General features: G+C 39.8%; 2 protein-coding genes across 2 annotated transcripts in view; both read left to right on the forward strand.

The window, feature by feature from the left end:
- LOC147905943 (ATPase GET3B-like) overlaps positions 1-21,788 on the forward strand; it is a 221,915-nt gene that overhangs the window by 122,469 nt on the left and 77,658 nt on the right. The window lies entirely within an intron of this gene.
- Positions 12,304-13,698, forward strand: LOC147905944 (UDP-glycosyltransferase 72B1-like). The gene has a single exon (XM_087380431.1). The coding sequence runs from the start codon at positions 12,304-12,306 to the stop codon at positions 13,696-13,698; it is 1,395 nt and encodes a 464-aa protein (XP_087236557.1).

Raw genomic sequence — 21,788 nt, forward strand, 5'->3', positions numbered from 1 at the left:
GCCTTTACCTTGGTTATGTACAATACTCAAACACATATATAAATGAATGAAAAAGAAGATTAGGGTGTTCTACACCCACCAAAAACTTGTGTGACTCTTTGTTTCTCTCTCTCCCTCTTCCGTTCTGCTTCCGTTGAGAGCACTCTCACTATGGTGATTGGAGACCAAGCCCTCACAAATCTAATGACAATAAATTGTGAAAAAACAGGAGGAACACAAAACGACCAACCAACACGGTTGTTGATAGTGCAATGGCCAACCAACAAGCAAAGGATGATCTGGCCCACATGATTGCTTTATTAAGTAATGCAAAGATAATATGATTAAGGACCAAGCCTATATGAAACTCTATGCAGATCAAAATTGAAGAGAACTCTGTTTTGAGGAGGGAGTTATGTGTTTTCCAAGCTCCATAAGTATAGATCTGCTTCTCTGAAGGGAAACACTAATACCACGCTAGCACATAGATATTATGGCCCTTATAAAATGTTAAGGAGAGTTGGTGAAGTGGCTTACCAGTTGGAACTGCCTCCATTTTCCATAATTCATAATCCATTCCATGTCTCACCCTTGAAGAAGCACTTGGAACCTTTTGAGCAAGCACTTTGGGCGAGGACAGATTCACCACATTCCAGAGACAACCATTGGTTTTAGGGATCATATACCTTCCGATACTTTTTTTTTTTTTGGGAATTTTTTTTTGGGGTTTATATTATGATCATATGATTTGTACACATAAGTTCCTCAAATACAAAAGTTCCCTCTCAAGAGAGGAATATACAAACTTCAGCATTGTACTTTTTGCAAACATTGTGCCCCCTACTCTAATGGCAAGGATCTACCCTACTATCTTGAAATACTCATTCCTGCTCTAGGGTTTAGAAGAACTAGTCGAGGACTCTCTAACCAGGCTGAACGACTTAGCCACAATTAGGGCTAGTTATGTTTCAAAGACAACCCTCAGTGAACCATCCCCTCCGTGCTACCTCACCGGCCGTCTTCTTCCACTCACTTCTTGCTTGCCTTAGCTCCTTTCCTGCTTATGTATACCTTTCTAAGACTAGAATATATCCCATCATACAAATATATCCAATCAGCTCCTTTCCTACTTAAGATATGTCCAGCCCATTCGTGGGCCTCAATTCTTTTTCTAGCTATCCTCGGCCCATTTCTTGTTTTGCCACCTCCTCCCTTTTCCTACCATTGCCCCTAAGTTTTTCCCTCTTGTAGCCTATGGGAAAATGAAGAGTATATCACACTACCTATTGGGATGCCAGGCTGCAGCCTAGGGGGGATCTAACAGTGCTACTTCAAGATTATTGCACGGATGAGGCGGATTCAACAGGATTTGACATAGCGTTGCTGGAAGGGCAGCACAACTTCTCCATCCACATGATCTCTCAAACATATCTAGTGAATGTGGAGAGCCCCAAGCAATGACATCCAAGACTCAAATGCAACCTTCCAATAGCATCCAAAGTTGTCGCCACAGGACAACATTTGGGAACAGTGGCCAACATCAATCCTTGAAACATTTGGGCGGCAAGATGCATCTTACTTATGGCGGGCAACAAGTTTGCACTACAACTAATTTCATCAACATATGGTATGCTATTATCCATACCTTTTGTGCCATGTGGGGATTAGATTTGGAGGGTTCCAAGACAATTGCCGAGAGGCATGAACATTTTTGCAAGGCTTGGGCCATAGGACAACTTGCCCTTTTTCAGTGCCTCACAGATAGCTGACTCTTTGTCTTGTATTTTTTCACAATTAATAGATCGTTCCTTTCTATCGGACGCCTCGGGTCTTCTGTGCACTGCAACATAGAGCAAACTTGGGGTTGTTGGCTCAGTCATGGTGGTAGATCATTAGAGCCCTTACCTCCGCTGCAACAACGATTCGTGATTTGCATTGTCAAGAATTTATCCTTTTCAATTTACATCTCCAACTGTCTCTTCTTAGATGAAGCAAAACGGTAGTTTTCTTTAGCTCAGCCATGAGAAGACTGTAAAACAAGAATATTTCAGCTTCCCTTCTTCATCCTTGCAGCTTGACTCCCTTCGTCATGAATAATCCTCCACACTTCACCATGATTTATCTATGGTTCTATTCTTCACTCGTTGTGAGAATCCCAGCACTTAGGCTTATGCATATATTTCATGGGTGAAATTATCTCCGAATCCCAACTTCATGCTTGGGCTTAAGAAGTTGCTATTCTGACTCCGTTTCATTTTTCTTGGTATGACTTGCCCAATACATTTGGACAAGGTCAACATCCACTTATATGTGTAGAGCCTAAAGGTGACTGGTCTGTATGTTTCAACCATGTGTATTGATTTTTAGTGGCCATGCTTCTTACTTTCACACACACACACACACTTCCCCTAGGGGATCCTTGCAGTCTAGGGATGTGTCTGTAAATTGACACCCACTTAGACTTCCCTTGAGGACCATTGGCACTTGATCAACGTTTTGGTGACCCTTGATATTATTATTGACATTTGATAAACATACATACACTCCTCCCCTTGGGGACCCCTGTGATCCTAGGGTGTGCATGTTGGGTCTACATGACAGATGTACTATGGCTCCCCACATTGGTATGGGAGACGACCCTCTTGGACTTGATTGAAATCTCCAACTTTATGACATGACCGTGATTATTACGTGTTACTATAGGACTTGAAGTTCCTCGAAAATATTACGGATTGGGGGACAATGAGTTACGCATTGTTGCAAATTCTTCGGTTGGACACAAAATGGTTACCACCTTCTAACTATAACACTTTGATGGTCGTGCCATAGAAGACCTTAGTTGAAGCAATGACTCCATGGAGTGATCATGAGAAATAGTTACTTAGATGAACATGGAATGTTTTTCCCCCCGTAAGGTGATTGACGGATATGGGCTAGTGGACATGGTTATCACATGCCTGACTACTGGTACATTAAGAAGTCACAAATAGGAATCATAAATGAGTAGGACCAATAAGGAGAATGGTGGTGGGAAACACACACCACAAGTAACCTTATTGGAAAGGCACACCCTTTAATTATAAGTGCTCTACATAGGGTAAGTAACCCTATTGGAGATTATTGAAAAATGTGGCATCTCCACATATCATACGGAGGTAGCTCACTATCCAATAGCTTAATGACTTGCAGGAAAACTTGGGTGAATTGACTTTCTTGGGAAGTACATCTTCCCTTCCCTTCCAACATTGGGGAGTGTGCAAAGCCCACAATAATTGCAAAACTCCAGAATCTCTTGTAGTGAACACACTTGCAGCCCAAAGTTTGAGTCCGGCAGCTTTTCTAGCCCTTCTATTATGTGAAAAAGAGCATCAAAAGAAAGATGACTATATACTCTACTGTGAGTCGTATCACATGGCAACATACTAGCTAGAGCAACCGAAGATGTTGAGAACTGGAGCAGTGGAGCTACCTAAGGTAAGTCGCCACTTGAAGCTCTTCTTCTACTAAGTATTTTGAGTTCTTACTACTCTGTAGCCAAGTTTGACGGGCTCACTATTTTGAGTCCCATTGGTTGTGAAAGACAACTCCTCTCATGAATCACAACCCACAGTTTTTCACCGAAGCAGTCCACTGTGATTCCACTGCATTCCTGACTATTTCTGCCTTGTATTTCTTCTGATCTCACAAATTTAACACGAGTGTGGACTTAGCATAGTTTATACTGCATATGTTGTATCTCTTCTAGCTCACGAGTTTCGTCAAGTCAACCCAACGAGAATGGTCACTAGCTCATCAGCTTTGGTGTCGCGTGATTTATCTTCTCATTTATACCTTTTTATGATTTGGTATGGTATTGTCTCCCACCACGTTGATTTTTACAAGTGAGTTCTCATGGACGTTCATGGTTCCCAGAGAGGCCTGTACACAGTAGAGGTTGCATGATTAGCTAGAGTTTTCACACTCTAGAACGACAGCGCAAATGACAGCGTAGCTTTGTTCAAAAGCATTTTAGCTTGCGTAGCTTTAATCCATGACTCTGATCATGGGATCTCCATGGATAATAGAGGCCTAGCCTTACACTTCTCATTGCTTTTCCTGAGCAATTTTGCCCCAGTAGCCCAGGCACTATAATACTGGGACAATTGCAGTATGAGTACAGGAGCTAGCAAGCTTCATATATGTGCTAAGGATCCCCACAGAGGCTTTGACCGGTACATAGAGCTACATTCGTCAAGCTTAGCGCTCACAAACTCTGTGTAATTTTTGGTTTCATTGAGAGTAGCCAATTTTCATGCAGATTAATGACCAGTAGAGCTAGATTGATGGCCAATGCAGGATCCGGTTATAATACACTACCTCCATTGCTTACTTGTGATCGATTTCCCACTTTACATGATGATATATTCATACCATACACTATTATATTGCACTGACAAATGACGATAGATGCTGGCTACCATGGTGCAGTAATTAGTAGTATTCCCTGTGTAAATATCATGAAGAAATAAGAGAAGGAAAAAACTCTATGTCCCAGTCTCTAGACGCGAGCCACTTGCTGCACTAGACTTTGTCTCACCTATGGACAGACCAACAATCGATACACCATCTGGAATGCTATATCCAAGCTTATCGACTTCCATTGTGAGCTTATGTCCATATGAGATATGGAATTGATACAAAATCGATGGATTATTGGCATTATGGTCCCCACTCCATCTATGAGATTTATAGGAAAAGATATTACATGTGGCATGGATGGATGATTTTTTAATAAATTATTGTCTATATTATTTTAAGTACCCTTAGGAAGAAAGGAAAAAGGACTTGAATTGGATGGGACCTCTGATAATTATTTGTTGTTCATGGGAATACTTTTGTTACATGGGATAATTAAGGTACTCCCTTTGGATTTAGTGGAAGGGTCTGCTTTAAATATTATGTTTGCTCGTAATTTATCTCTTAGAATTTTCCTTGGATCAAACAACTTTGTGCCAAGGGAATATCTCTAATTTTTCAGGCAAATTCATTATAGCCCATTCATGGCATGGCTTGGAGTAAAACCTTGTACCATGGGAGAGTCCTTGGTTGATATTTCTATCACTAAGGGAGTATCCTTCTACCTTTTTTGCTATCTATTGTTTGAAATTTTATTACTATATTCTATGATCATTGGATTGGATTAGTCCTTGGTTTATTTAAAGATCCCTAATGCTTGGTTGATTGGTGACTTGAATTGCATTATAGTAGCAGGGTCCTGACACAACCATCTTTATGTACTTAGAGCACATGGGTAATATTTTACCCTTAGGATGGTATTGGGTTACACTTTACACTTTATACTTTGATATGTTACACTTTACACTTTATACTTTGATAAATGGAAAAGGCCATCATTTGTCATGAGTCGGTAACTTACCACCAGTAGTGTTTTTTACATGGGGTTGCATTTCTTGAGAACTTCTCCTAATGTGACTGGGGAGAGAATTACCATCAAAGTATTCTTTTATATTATTAGTTATATTATGGAGAGATCTCCTATCTATTGAATTAAGAAACATTCATGGTGTAATTATCAATAGAAGTCAAGATTTTAGCATGATCTTAGATATGAAATGGTGAAAAAGCCATGTAGCATGGAGTCTGTCCTCAATATTGACATTCTCAAGGACCTTATCACATTTTGATGTGTGCATAAATGTAATTGTGATATTGATAATTGGAAAGTGCCAATAGGAGATCGAGGAAAGGTATAAGTATATTGAGGTTATATTTGGATTTATTGACCTTGGGAATTCCCTTGGACTTGGCTGGAATACCCAAACTTATGGTTTACTTGAGATTCCCACTTATTAATTAGATTTCACTAACATTTTATATGCATTTATTCATATCTTTAATTGCCACCTCTGATTACTATTAAATAGTATAATGCCAAGATTTGATTATGCTAATCTAGATTGAGTGACACGGATAACAACTGTGTGCTGGCATTGAAGCCTGCAGTCCCATAATTCATAGTGTGCATGTTCTAACGTGCTATGTTCGCGGATGGATGCAGGTGAGTCAGCATACCTCTCCATCAGGTTTGCATTAGAAAATCTAAGGCATGTAGACACGGTGTTGGCAACTTCAAGGAGCACTCTACATCAGATTTTCTTCAAGTATTGCTAAATGTAATTGAACTCTCTATTGGAGACTATTCATCAGTATCATTGTACTCTTTGCAATGTACTGACATATATGTGAGTATAATAATTGACTCCCACTTTGACACCTTGTTAAGAGGAATGCTATGATATGGATTATTCTCGCTTATGTGGTACTGAGAGGTTGGTTATTAACTGACTACTCTCACTAGTTGTTTGAAAAGGGCAATAGTAGATGTTTGAAATTGATTTACTTTGATATTCTAGTAGTATAGTAGGATAGATGTTTGATAGGTCAAAACACACACACACACACACATCCTCCCATAGTAGGATGTGCCGACTTATACCCATGGTTTGGATGGGATAATAGTACTACCCTATAATTTGGAAGGAATTGCCCCAACCCATTTCTCCTTTATTTTAGGGGACACCAACATACCTAATGTTGCCCTCTTTGTAGCTAGTTGATCTAAGCTGTGCACCTCTTTCACTTTCTATAGGCCATTTCTCAGGTTAGAGAGCATTGCCTCTTGGGCGTGCATCTCTCGAGGTGTTGTTAGGGTTGTTACTCTATGAACTTTAGGGTGCATGCTAAAGCTTGTGAAGACTCGAGATTGGTAATCACTTGAATGACCTGATGTTGCTGCCTCGAATGCTCCCACCAATCGTGACACCACAGCTCATGTTCTTTGCTCCGATGGCAATGATCGAATGTGTGCATCTGCAACCACTTCTTGCTGTTGCTTTGCAAGGAGTCTTCTTTGTTCTCATTGTTTCTCCCTTCGCAGATGTTGCAAAAGTGTCTTCCGTTGCCGATTTGATACTGTGCCAATGCTTTCCTCGACCCACACTCTGTTCCTTATGCCTCGACCTAGTTTTTCGGCTTTCCTGTCTCACAGCCTCTGTCTACTTCTCTTGCAAGCCATGGCGAGCTGCATGTTGCCATTGACGCCATGGCCATGATCGGTCCAGAATAGACCCAGAGAAGCTAGCTGGTGAGGCGAGCAAAGAATAGAAGACAGCTTACCCGAAAGAAGACAATGGCAAACCAAAGTCCGTGCAAGGTCACGTCAAGGTGCGTGCGGGTTGCAAGGCATTTGCAGGGCGGGGGAGGTTGCAGGTACTTAATCTTCCAAGATTTGATGGGTGAGAGGTGTGAAAATTCAAAATTTGTGGGAGTAGAAAATTTTCAGCCGCCGATTTTTCCCCCTCCGACGATATATGTTAGCAGAATTGGATATCCCAAACAAGTGCAATGTGGCCTAAAATGCTTCAAAACACAAATAGGCCAAAGGCCACACTATCGAGTTTGATGCTGTGTATTATTAAATGCAATGAACTTTGGCATGCTTATGAGCCATATAGCAAGCAAGTGCATGGAAAAAGAAACAATTTAAAATTGTAAATAGTGTTGGATTTATTAAAATGTATTTGCACATTCACAAATTGCACTTTTCCAACTTCTTCCATTTTAGGGTGAATCTAGATAACAATACCAACAACTATCAATGTTTTAAGACCACCATGCACTAGTCCCAATAGTTTGGATTCCAAATTTTCAAACAAATCAAAAGAAAGTTATGGAGTGTGCCCTCAAATGGGTATGCATCACTTTAGCACAACATTGGAGGCCCATTAACCCATGCATAATGATCTCATTTAGGTGTGTCCTTGGGTTGAGGAGAAGCTCATATAGTGTACTTTAGAATGATTACTTGGTTGCATGTATGTATAGAATAAAATTTTGATGTTTTTGAATAAATTGCTATATCCTATAGTCTTCAGGATGCATGCTTCACATGCAACATAGCACTTGTAATGCTTTAACAGTCTCATTCCAAATCCTTATTCCATAATTTTTGCTCTCATGTTCAAATTTGGAATGGGTACTACAACTTGAAGACAAAGTTTTCTGAATTCCGTAAAGTTTTCTGAATTCCGTTAAGCAATGCATAAGTAGGTCATGTAAGATACCCATATACAGAAAAGTCCCTGAACCTCACCAAAAATGGCTACATCCAAGCAAACAATGACCCACATAGGGAGCCAAGATAACCGATTCTCCTTCTTTGGATGGGTTTAGGTTTAAAATTATTGATTTGTGAAATTTATCACTCTTCTTTGTATTCAGTCAATCACATGCACCATGTTTGGTGCATGATTCCAAGGTGAAAGAATTTGAGTTGTAGCTTCTTCTAGCATTTATATGTATTTTTCCATATAGCTCTTTAGATACCTAAAACCCATAAGATCCTAGTCTTATTGGTGATAGTAATGCTCTTAAGGACTTTAAAAAACTTGATACTTATGTTACTAGTATGTAATCAACAACCATGAGTTTGCTCTGTAGTTTTGGCTAGTCCATTTTTTGTGATATCATTTTGAACATCTTAACGGCACAAATTTAAAAAAAAATTACAACTTCGAGTTTAAACACCTATTTCAAAATTTTCTTTATGATTGCTTATATTTGGCTTGAGAAAATGTGTATCAAATACTAGTCCTTGTGTTGAGCTTGTGAGGATTAAGAAATAAAGGTTTTTGCTAACTACAACCCACTTTCGCTCACTAATTTGGGGTTGCTTGCTTTTCTCTGCTCGCTCGCTAATTTGGGGTTACTCTCTTTTCTCCGCTTGCTTTTTGGTAATCTCGCTGCATTGGTAGTCTTGCTCGCTAATTTGGGGTTTCTTGCTTTTTGGTAATCTCACTTCACTGGAGAAAATGGAAAGTCGTTTGATATAAGATTATCATGCGATAGCAACCTCCATATTATCCATTTGGTACAGAAGAAAAGTCCATAATGGATGTTTGTACCTAGTTGCAACCTCTAAATTTGGAGGACTTGGGAGTTATCCTCATGGCATATTATGAGCCGTAGGTAGCATTGCAACCTTATTTTTACTCTTGCATTGGGAGGGTTGTGTTAAATAATAATTGTGCGTAATTGGTCATGTAGCTCACATTGGATCAGTTTGTTGATCTTGTAGTTCACATTGGAGTTTGTTGATCTTGCAGGATTTCAAGCCAACCCTTTTCATTGCAATTACACGCTATCAAGGCACAGTGTTAGCGTAAGTGTACTCTTAATGTGTTGTTACTTCAATGACATGTATGGTATATAATGCACAAATTCAATTCTATTATATGTTATGGGATTGCAGGTTGGAAACAAAGTTCATATTTGCTATCTGGGTAGAGTCACACAATACGAAGGTAATTTATTAGAGATAATAGAGTTCAAAAGATACAAGGTAGCGGAGCAAAAGGATGGGCATAGCTCTGGCTGGAGAGTGCTACAACTGCATGCTGCTCCTCAATTGAAATTTTGAATTGAATGCACATCCCTCAATGCTAGCATATATAGAGATGGATCTACACACACTTATGGCTCAAACCATTCAAGGACTAATGGCTATGATTGGGAAGAAGTGTGCAAGTCAAGTAGAGGAGATTCAGTGTATACTCAAAGCATGATGCATCATAGCCTCTAGAGAAAGTAGAGATCCAGTCTACACCCAAAGCATTACAACATCCATACAATGCATCAAAAGGAGTCTACTCCATAGACAATTTAGCCTTGTGGAGCACGTCACCAATGGCCTTAGTCGAGAGCTGAATTTTCTTTCAACAAAAACACATTGGATGTAACTACCAAGCTATATTCCATATTGTTTTTGTGACGATTACTTCATGTCCTCTAAGTTCAATTATACAAAATGTGTGAAGATGTTGTTTTTTAATTATATTAAATGTCTAAATGCACAAGGAGAATGTTCTCATGATGTTTAGTCCACATAATTTTTTAAAATGGTACAAATGTCTCATGATGTGCTTTTTTAAGTTGTATTAAATGGTTTCTATGCATATAATTATATTAAATCTCTCATAATGGACTTTTATAATTATACAAAGCTTTATCATATTAAACATGTTTCATTATGTTATATGTGTCATGATATGTTTTCAACTTTTGTTAAACATCTCATGTTTCTTTAATTAATGCCTCATGCTATTTTTCATTATATTAAATGTCTACTTATGGACATTTTTAATTCTTTTAATTATATCCAAGTATCTCATAATCCTCTTTTTAAGTTTCAATGCCACATGATGCTCCTTTAAGTTTCTTAGAGAGAGATTTAAGTAAGAGTAATATCTAATGGCCTTATAGTACTTAATGGTTATAATTTCTTTGATGAAGAGGATATGAAACTTTCTCCATAAGATGTCGCATCTATTTCATAACCTTAGTTTCATTTGCTTTTAAAAACTTAAAAAACTAGCTTTACTTTTTTGTTTTAATTTGTTTTTTGAAGAGTGGATTTTTTTCCTAGGTTTTATACAAAGTACTTTTAAAACAAATTTGGAGAATGCACTGGCCCAAAATTAATGAAATGCATATTAAGTCTCTTTTAATTGTAGGCTTGAGTAGCCTTCTCTCAGACATGACAATTGACTCTTGAGGTTATTAGACATCTACCTCACACACGAACCTAATCTACGACTTGCTACACTTGGGCAAGTGTCCACTTGCATAAGTGGGACAAGGACTCTTCACCCACAAGTCTCTAGTGAGGGATACATTACTCTAGAATCTCACACATAGGCTTCGATACCAACAGGATTCGTGTCCCTCAAGGCATTTGTAAGGGGACACCTTACTAGATAGGAATCTCGCATATAGGCTTCAATATTAATAGGGTCCGTGTCCCTCAACACATTTGTAAAGGGACAGTTTACTCTAGGAATCTCACACATAGGATTTGAAACCGATAGGGTATGTGTCCCTCAACACATTTGTAAAGTCCTGTGTGGAAGTTAGCACGTTTCATGTCTTCTTTGACCGATTAAGAATTTTTGTACGAATTAATTTATCTTTCTTGAATAGGATTTAAAAGATTTTTTCAAGGAATTAATATTAACATAAAAAGCCTTGCATGCTCATATGAAGGCACACTCCCTCATCACCACAATTATCATGCAATATCACCTTTGTGCTCTCTAATTTTCTATCTCTATAGCTCTACAATCTCTCCATTTAATTTTCTCACTACATGTGGTTCTTCTTTGCCTCTCCCAAGGTTGGATGTCATGGGTTTCCTTTGTTATTTAACTATGCTAAATGGTAAAGCCCCTAATATGTAATGGTACTCCTATAGTCATTCAAACGCTAGTAAACTTGCAAGAAATAAACTTAGAAAAGGCCTACATGATCGTATTCAATCGAAATTTGTTGAGTATATGCCCATGTACTTTCTCTATTGATTGCACATGTACTTCGACCACCCTAGGTGTTCCCTCTACAAGGATAAAGACACCTCTACTTGCACCTTGCGGTCATGCATTTAAACACCGAGTCTACCAAGGGTAAATGCAACTCATACATCCCTCATCATTCTAAGAATTTTAAGCCCCTCATGTTAGCCCTCATGTTTTCAAAAATTAAATGCACAACAATATGCCCCTCTACCTTACACTTTGTACCTTCACTTGTAATATTCTTTGAGAATGCATGAGTTGCATATACGCATTCACTTGTATCTTGGGACAGTCACATAGAAAAAATGTGACTATATGTTTACAGAGTCACATAGAAAAAATGTGACTATATGTTTACAGAGCACTGTTAATGAAAATGTTTTTTAAACAAAGTTTCATGTTTATATAGAAAATTGTATTTTTTAGTCATACAATGTTCACAGATAAAAGATTTAGCCTTGGATGCATGTCATGTAGAGTGACTTCCCTCGTCTTGTACCAATATTCTTTAAGGATGCACAAGAAGTGCACATGCACATTCACTTGTACCAACAAGAGATGCCACTTTCATATGTAGGGATGAGGTTTCACCGTGTGAACTTATTTTAAAAAGTGGATTTGAATTTCCAATACCAATAAATAGTGTAAAATTCATGAGTTTGCTAGCACGTGAACTTTATTCATTAAAATTGGATTCCAAAATGCAAATTGACCAATAAATATTGAACTTTATTTAATACCGATAAATATTCCAAAATTGATGACTTTGCAAGCAAAGAATCTTATTTATAATTTTCGATTCCGAAAAGATAAAGACCGCACCCTATATCGAAAGCTGCTCCACGCTCCAAATTTGCTCGTGTTTCAAGCTCTCAGCTCATTCATATCGCAAGATCTCATGGGTGAGTTTTAGCACATGATCGTTTGTGCATTCCCGGCTCAGGGGCACATCAACGCTGCCTTGGATTTGTCCCATAAACTGGCCTCTGCTGGGCTCTCTATCACCTTCGTCTGCACTGAGCATTACATTTCACATGTGCAAACGCAAGAGGACGTCCCGATTCGCCTGGTTGGATTGCCAGATGGATTACCCCCGGAGAAGAGCAGCAGCGATAGTGAAAAGCAGCTTAGAGGTGTGATAGACGCGACTGAAAAGATGGCGAAAGTGTTCGAGGAGTTTCTGGTCAAGTCAAAAACCAACGCAGGGCATCTTAGTATCATCTACGACAGTGGGCTATGGTGGATTGGTCGGTTGGCCAAGAAGTACAGCATTCCTGCGTATATCTTCTTCCCTATGTCTGCTATGTTTCTCTCTTTCATAGCCCATATTCCAGACTTCGCCTCTCAAGGTCGACTTCCGCTTCGCTCTGCTACTGACGTTTCTGCTTCATCCGATCTGTTCCATTTACCGGGCTTTCCGCCCCTTCACGCCTCGGAGCTTCCTGAGGTGGCATGGGACCCAAACCCAGTGTGCTCGTTCGAGTTTATGATCCGACTTGGATCGTCTCTTAGTGATGCAACAGGGGTGCTGATAAACACGATCTATGAGCTGGAGCAGGAAACTATCGAAAGTCTGAAACGAGGTGCAAAAGCGCTGGATATCAGAGCCATCGGGCCACTTCTGCCATTCGACACCAAAACTGGTTCCGACAAAGGAAAAGTCAACGAATCCGATCGAGAGTGCTTGGAGTGGCTGGACAAGCAACCGGACTCGTCAGTTCTGTACGTAGCATTCGGAACCATTGCAAGCATGGCTGCGGAGCAGATGCGGGAGCTGGCGATGGGGCTAGAGGCGAGCCAGCATCGCTTCATGTGGGTAGTAAGGATACCCACGACCCAGGACGTGGAGGGAGGTGTGAAGACTGTGCTGCCAGAAGGATTCGAGGAGAGGACGAAGGGCAGGGGGGTGGTGGTTAGGGGGTGGGCGCCGCAGAGGAGGGTGCTGGCGCACAGGGCGACGGGGGGTTTCATGACGCATTGCGGGTGGAATTCGACGCTGGAGAGTGTGTGCGCGGGGTTGCCGAGACTGTGCTGGCCGATGTTGGGGGATCAGGGATTGAACAGCAAGCTGCTGGTGGAGGTGATGAGGGTGGGGATGGCGATAACGACGAGCAACGGCCTTGCGCTTGTGAGCCGGGAGGAGATCGCACGGATGGTTTGCGTGCTCATGGACGAGGATGGCCCCGAAGGCACCCTCCTTAGAAACAACGCCCTCCACCTTCGAGATGTCGTCACACGGGCCATCGTTCCCCCCGGAGGCTCATCGCATAAACAATTCCAAAGCTTCCTCCACGACATGCTTCTCCCTTAACTTCTCATGCTTCGCTTCCTAGCATCGTTTTGCATTTTGTGTGCTCCTCTCCTCTCTATCGTAAGCAGTCTTTGTACTACAAGTAGCATGACCCTTCTAGGACGGTTAGAGACCCGTTTCACTCCGTCTCAAAGTTGGCTATCTTTAATTTCGAGAAATAAAAGTTAAGGTTTTATTTATAAATCTCAAAATTTGGAAAATTTTAAGAAAGTTTCAAGCGTTTGGTTGGGCCAAATATATTTTTTAGCATTGCCTCTCTCTGTCTCTCCAGTATTTATTTCTGTAAATAGGGTAGTTGTTTTCTAGCAAGGTCTCCTAAAATTTTGTCCTTCATTTACCCTTTAGATTGAGATGGATATCCAAATGGTTCCCTTCTAAGCTAACCACTATTGAACATGTAGAGTCCATAAAACAATGCTTTGTAAGCATGTAGATCATTGACCCATTGGCTCAATATCACTTAGATAACAACTCTTCATGGCCATATTCCATGTAGGATTCAAATCCTTGATTTCATCAGCTCATCACATTTTCACACATCGAACTAAAATTTTGATTAAGATCTCTTATCTACACACAAAGTCATATATATTTAGTGATACTCAAAGTAATTAATATTTACATTTTGTTAATATGTCAATTATGTTTGCAATCTTGCAAGCCAAGAAGGTGAATCACAACACATCTCTCTCTCTCTCTCTCTCTCTCTCTCTCTCTCTCTCCCTTCCTTTTCTTTAATTTCTTGTTGCTGGCAGAAGTCCCAGAGCTACCCTACCCCCTGTTCCCTCTCCTCTCCCCTCCCCCCCCTTCTCTCTCTCTCTCTCTCTCTCTCTCTCTCTCTCTCTCTCTCTCTCTCTCTCTCTCTCTCTTCGCCTCTCTCTTCCCCTTCCCTTCTTTCATTCCCCATGGTAACGCAATGGGCTGTGCAAAAAAAAAGATGTCGCGACAGTGTGAGACCCTCCCTTCCCTCTCCGCTCCCTCTCCCCTTCCCTCTCCCCTCCCCTCCCCTCTCCCTCGTCCCCGTCCCCCGCCCCCCCCCTCTCTCTCTCTCTCTCTCTCTCTCTCTATCTCCCTTCCTTTTCTTTAATTTCTTGTTGTCGGTAGTAGTACGAGAGCTACCCTATCCCCTGTTCCCTATCCTCTCCCTCTCCCCTTCCCTCTCCCTCTCCCTTTCCCCCCCCTTCTCTGTATCTCTCTCTCTCTCTCTCTCTCTCTCTCTCTCTCTCTCTCTCTCTCTCTCCATGTGTCCCTCCCTCGCCTCTCTCTTCCCCTTCCCTTCTTTCCTTCCCCATGGCAATGCAATGGGTTATGCAAAAACAAATGATGCTGGGATAGTGTGAGATCCTCCCTTCCCTCTCCCCTTCCCTCTCCCCTCCCCTCCCCTCTCCCTCGTCCCCGTCCCTTGCTCTCTCTCTCTCTCTCTCTCTCTCTCTCTCTCTCTCCCTTCCTTTTCTTTAATTTCTTGTTGTCGGTAGTAGTGTGAGAGCTACCCTATCCCCTGTTCCCTATCCTCTCCCTCTCCCCTTCCCTCTCCCTCTCCCTTCCCCCCCCCTTCTCTGTATCTCTCTCTCTCTCTCTCTCTCTCTCTCTCTCTCTCTCTCTCTCTCTCTCTGTGTCCCTCCCTCGCCTCTCTCTTCCCCTTCCCTTCTTTCCTTCCCCATGGCAATGCAATGGGTTGTGCAAAAACAAATGATGCTGGGATAGTGTGAGACCCTCCCTTCCCTCTCCCCTTCCCTCTCCCCTCCCCTCGCCTCCCTCTCCCCCCGGTCCCCCCCCCCTCTCTGTCTCTCTGTCTCTCTCTCTCTCTCTCTCTTTTCCCCTTACCTTCTTTCCTTCCCGAAGCCTTCCCCCTCTCTATCTCCATTCTATCTCTCTCCACCTTCCCCTCCTTTTTCCTTCTTTCTCTCTCTTTCCCCCTCCATCAAGATGCGTCATTTGAAGGTGTGTGCTTCACTCAGTGCAAAAACATCTTTAAAAGCCTTTGTAACTATTACAAGGTATTGGCACCATTATAAAGCTCTTTGAGGTTATACCATTATTGGCACCGTTATTAAGTCTTAGAGATTTTAGAGTTCCAAAACTCTGGAAGGTGTTTATTAACACCATTATTTAGTCTTGGAGATTTTAGACGGATCTCATGGTAAATTAATATCATGCATGGACCTTTTAACTATGTGTGTGCGTGTGTGTGCACACGTGTCCATGCACGTGTGTGTATGTACATCTGTACACATGCATGCACGTGCGTACGTTGCATGTGCATACGTACGTACCTACATATGTATGTATGTATGTTTGTATGCTTATATATATATAGTTTATCCATGGATTTAAATTATTTTTATTTATTTAAACTGTAAGGAAAAGTTAAACTTTTAAATAAGGATTCTTAAAAATAAAAATTTATACTAGGATTTTTGCAATATAGAGTAATGTAAGAATTATGTTTTTGCATTATTAGTACAAAGTGATAGTGTAAGTACATAAAGTTTTTTTACAAAAGGGTGGTGCCAAAAAGTAAACTTTTGGTTTGGGAAGGATATTTTCATAAAGTAGTCTTTTTGAATAGAAATTTAAGTACCAAAATGTATCAAGGGACTGTGCACCAATCTATGTAAGATGCTACATTAAATTTCATAATTTTAATTTTAATTGCTTTTAAAAATTCTCAAATTTGGCTTACTTTTTTGTTTTAATTTGTTTTTTCAGTAGTGATTTTTAAATAAAATTTTGTCTAAAAGTACTTATGAAAAAGAATTTGGACATTAAAGAGTCCAAAATTAATGCATTGTATGTTATTTTGGGAATTACATCCCAACAAATCCATGAATATAAGTCTATGTGCACAAGAGCTCATAATTCATCCTTAGTTGTAATCTATATAATATTGTGACATTTGTCGTCCTTCGATCTTGCATTCAACTTCTCTACTATTGTTCATTCTGAATCTTCCACCATCGCATTAAGAGCATGCATCAATGTTGTAAGAATTTAGATTGAAGCAAGTATATCTAGGGCAAGAAAACTAAAAATATTTCTATAATAGTATGTAATACAATTATGATAACCACACATAGTATGGGTGGGGAGGCAGGGCACTTCCTAACTCAAAGAATTATAATCCGAGGGAATGGGCCCTTCCTTGGGCATTGAGATTGAGAACATCGAGAAGATTAGCATTGAGTAGGATCGTGACTAAGTCTTGTGAGTGAAAAAGAGGCTAACATATTACCTAAATGTCAATAGTCAATATTTGTATTGCAACTCAAGAAATTGATATCTTGCATGTGCCAATCACATAGATCTATTTCATTTTTTGCAAATATGAAAAAGTTAATTCAAAAGAGAAGGCATATTAGAAGACTCTGTCCATTATTCTTAAACTATGCTAAAATTCAAATACAAAGGACTTGCAAAAAGTGGCTTTTATCAATAGTTTAGACATGAATGAGTAGTGGATGGTTGGGATTCAAAGCCAGACTTGGAAGAATACATTTTCTAGTCAATTGAAAAAAAACACCATGCTAGAAGGAATACCATGTGACGCCTGAAGAAGGACTTCAAATCCTTGAGAGCATAAGAAATCGGTATTTTGGGTTGCATGATTAGCATACTAGGAATGATCTTAGAAGCTTCATCAACCTCCATCAGCCTTGAGGGGTCCACTTTATGTAAGCCATTTATACAATGCCATTTATACAATGTGCATTTGAAAGGTATTTTTTAAATCCCTTTGTAACCCCTTTTTATCTATTTTATATACCCCTAGTGTGAATTTTTGGGTCAATAATTATATGCCTTCCATAAATCTAAAATTTGAAAAGCTTGGATTTTTTTTGCTCCTCTTGTACATTTTACTATGAGTTGAATTGGACACTACATATGAGAAGTTGTGTTATACAACCAATTGGACATGTCACATATGTGCTCCCCCTTTTTTATTTTTGTTTCCCTTGCATGCTCCCAAACTTGTCACTATGTACAAGTATTTTGCATGTAGTGGTTTGAATTGGACCATGGAAAGAATGACACAAACATACAAGAATATAGGACCAAACAAATTGTTTTAATCTTTTATTGATCTAGTAAGAGTGTTTATATACAATATGATGCAAGTAATAGCATTATGTTAATCTAGTGCGAGTATTTATATTCAATATGATGCATGAAGTAGCATTATGTTTCCTATATGAGACTTTTTCTATGAGGAAAATGTAACGTTTATCAACTCATCATAACAGCATCAAACTTGATCATATTAAGTGCACACAAGTCATTAATCTTACTATCACTCAATCAGTAACTTTTATCAATCTGTCTCTCTTCTTTTTTTAAAAAAGTTACATGCTTTCATATATATGTATTTACATCAAATGTTTCTCATTTTTCAAATATCTTAACTTCCAAACCATATGCTATAGGCACATAATATAAAAGGCAAAATTACAGTAGGAAAAAGACATACTATAACTTTTTTGTGAAACTCAAGTTTAATTATTTATGCATCTGACAATATTTTAGTCTAGAAAGCACCCTTTAGTCCATTTCTACCCTAGTTCAATTCAAAGTTGTGAACAACCCATGTTTCCCTTAAGATTTGAGACCATATGTGAATAAAACAATGAGCTATTTTGGTAGTAGACCTAGATGTGTGAATCTTTAAGGGGAGACATAGAAAACCTACATTGTGTGCATGTGTGGATCTTTGATGGAAGCCATACAACACATGCATTTGATGCATGATTTTTTGGATATAGTATTTTTAGTCCTTTAGAGTTTTAGATAGCCGATGTTTCGCCCCACATGTTCCTTCATCAAAACTTTTCCTACACTCAAAAGTGGCATTTTTTAGCTTTTCAATTGTAAGGTAATCTACTCACTTACCTTTGCCTTTTTTCTTGGCTCAAAGTGGTTGTCAGTGAGCGGTACTCTATAGGCATGCTTTTAAGGAGAATTGCAAGTGCATCTTTTTCCCCTACTTTTGCATTTATGCCTTCTAGTTGGGTCATAATGCTTTTGATTTTTTTGACAAATTGTGCCATGGATTCATTAAAGCTCATGTGCAAACCATAGAATTCAATCTTAAGATGAATTTCTTAGTTTTTGGACCAAACACTATGTTCAACTCATCCCATGCATCTTTGGCATGAGCCTTGGAGTCTAGTATATGATGAATTATGTTTGGACCCAAGTGCAAACCAATGAGTGATGGTGTTGCTTTATCTTTTTCCTTCCAGGCATCATTTTGTGCAGTGGATATGTCTTCTTTTACAATCTTCCAAAGCTTTTAATGCATCAAGAGAGACCTCATTTGTGTAGACCATGTACGAAATTTTTCCCTAGTAAACTTCTCAACAGTTGGGGTGTGTATTGCCATTGCAAAGGTCTTACCACTTGAAGAAACTTTCAAATCTAGAAGTGTCTAATTGCATATAGAAAACCTAAGTTGACAGGCTCATAGAGCTTGAAAAATCAGTTATTTTTCCTTTTTGGAGCACATGCAAATTCTTTCTGGATTGAGAGTTATGCCTTGTCGAATTTTTTATCAAGAAAGAAAAGGCATGATGATGTGGCATAGGGGTCATTCACATGCTGTAGATACACTGTGCATAGCAGGGGCTATGTGTCGAGGTGGCACTATGCCATGTGGCAACCTTCTAACCTAAGTTTGTTAACCCAAGGTTACACAAACTTAACCATGATTCAACTAAACCAAGAAACCTAACCCCGTTAACCACTCTAGTTACCATGTTTTCAACCAAGGTAAAAAATGGAGCTGATGACATGGAAATGCCACTTGTCAGAAAAAGAGAGAACCACAGACATAAGGCATTTGATGGTGGAGGCAAGGCGTCGCTATTGATGGCAGAGATCGATCGGTCGATTGCTGGAGTATTGGTCGACTGGTTGTGGGTGTTTCTAGGCTATGCATGTGGTGTAGCTTGGAGATGGCTCTGCGATGAAGGCATCCGGTTGGCCCATTCATGGGTGCTATTGTAGAGCCGTTGCTTGGAGGTAGCTCTTTTAGAGGCTAGGAGCTCACGGGAGCTAAGAGACATTGCAGAGTCGCTCGTTGAGGGAGCCATAGAAGTGGGTAGTTGGAGGTCTCGTTGCTGCTGTCAGTCCACCTCGCTGGCTGTTGAAGTAGGTCAAGGGCTGTGGGAGTTGTTTGGGGCTATTGTTGTAGGGTCACATGTGAGCTTATGGAGCCATTAGGACGGCATTGGAGCAAGAGAGTTGTTAATGGTGGGCAACTTTGCTAGCTTGAGTAGTTGACATTGTGAGCAGCCTCCTTTGTTGCAATCCATGTAGGAGCTAAGCCTTTGCTCTACTAAGCCTTGAGAGGGATGGCCGTCGAAGGAGACTTGTTGGAGAGGCTTAGCTTAGGAGCTTAGCTTAGTTAGCTACCCATTCGTTGTTGCTTGTATAAGCTTACTTGAGGAGTCAAGTTGCTGTAAAGCCTATGTGAGACTCGTTGGAGGCTACAGTCAGCTGAGTGCTGTGAAGGAGCAATCTCTAGATAGAGAAGCTCCTAAAAAACAAGGTTTGAGACCTCTCTCTCAGAATTGTCAGGGCTAATGCAAAAAATTGGATGCTATCTCTTCCTATTTCTCAATGAATCTCTCTCAATTCTCACAATGGAGTTCTTTCTCAAGGAAACGATATTCTGTCATGAACTAAGAAATCCCTTAGAAATCTCTCAAAATGAATGAAAATTTTCTCAAATGGACAGAAATTCTATTGAGCAAATGGAAATTCTCTCAACGAAAGAGAATCCTCACAATCACTCAAGAACACTCTCGATCTCTCGATCTCTCGATCACTCTCTCTCTCTCTCTCTCTCTCTCTCTCTCTCTCTCTCTCTCTCTCTCTGTGTGTGTCAAGAATCGTAATGGCTTAGCGAAAGGCAAGGGAGCTCTGATACCATGTAAAAAGGGAGGGATCTAGGAGGATAGTGACACCATGAGAGACATAAGATAGGCATCACTCAATCTATTGCAAATATATATTCAACAATACATGATAGGCTTCTTATATAGAGAGAGCCTTTATAATAGTCAACACTTCTCAGATCCTCTCATCCACATCTCTCCTTGTGGATATCCTTGATCCACATCTCCACATCCTAGGGTGGCTACTTTAATTCTTTCCTATACCATACCTTAGCCTCTAATATGTGCTCATGGCACCATATCTCAACAGTAAGTGGACCCCAACCTCGAAACCTGGACTACCTAAGGATTCGACACTTTTTTCAATATTATGTTTGTCAAACTCAATATTATTAAAAAATTCTTAATTTTGATCGAAATTTTTGCAAACTCTAGTTGCATTTTTCAACTTAGATGTCTCAAACATTTTTTCCTTATAGGTTTTCCTTTTTTAAACTTTTTATCCACTTGATGGAATTAATTGTATGGCTCAATTATTGATGGGACTTTTTAATCTAAACACACACTTTGATTTCCCAACTAGCCTTTGGTCAGACTAGTGCCATACAATTAATTCACATGCATGGATAATCCCTAGTTATGTTGTGATCCACCTTATCTTTTACTAACTTTTATATCTATTTTGCAGAAGTGGTTTACGCATTTACTATTTGCATTATTTTTTCATTTTGACACTTATCATATAGATCCACTTTTATTCACTCGTTATCAATAGGTGGGGAGTAAGCTACACATGGTGGGCTTACTCCCCACCATGTGGTCTTACCCTCTAGGTTGGGGGTGGGCCACACACACACACACATGAATACTTCCCTAACTATGAATTATTCTTTTGTGTACCCCCATAAAATCTTCCCTTTACACTTTCTTTTTAGCCACCCCACATACCAAGCCCACTAATCGTCCCATACCTTCTCTAATCCCTTCTTAATCCATGCACTCATTCGCTCCTTACTCCACTTGTGACTTAAGCATCACCTTAAGAATCCATATGGTTGTCTATATTCTTAGATAAAGCGATAACAAGCCAGGGAAAACAGGGATTACCTGTCTACCCAAATAAAACTATTATGTTCTAACACCTAGTTTGTTTGGATGATTGTGAGACTGCTCTCAACGGAAGCAAGAACAGAAGAG

The sequence above is a fragment of the Dipteris shenzhenensis genome, chromosome 1 (genome assembly GCF_047967505.1).
Source record: "Dipteris shenzhenensis isolate YYH24624 ecotype China chromosome 1, Dip_SZ_1.0, whole genome shotgun sequence".
Classification (NCBI taxonomy): Eukaryota; Viridiplantae; Streptophyta; class Polypodiopsida; order Gleicheniales; family Dipteridaceae; genus Dipteris; species Dipteris shenzhenensis.

What these genes read in the sequence shown, in the direction of transcription:
- LOC147905944 (XM_087380431.1), top strand. Translation starts at nt 12,304, where the DNA reads ATGATCGTTTGTGCATTCCCGGCTCAGGGGCACATCAACGCTGCCTTG.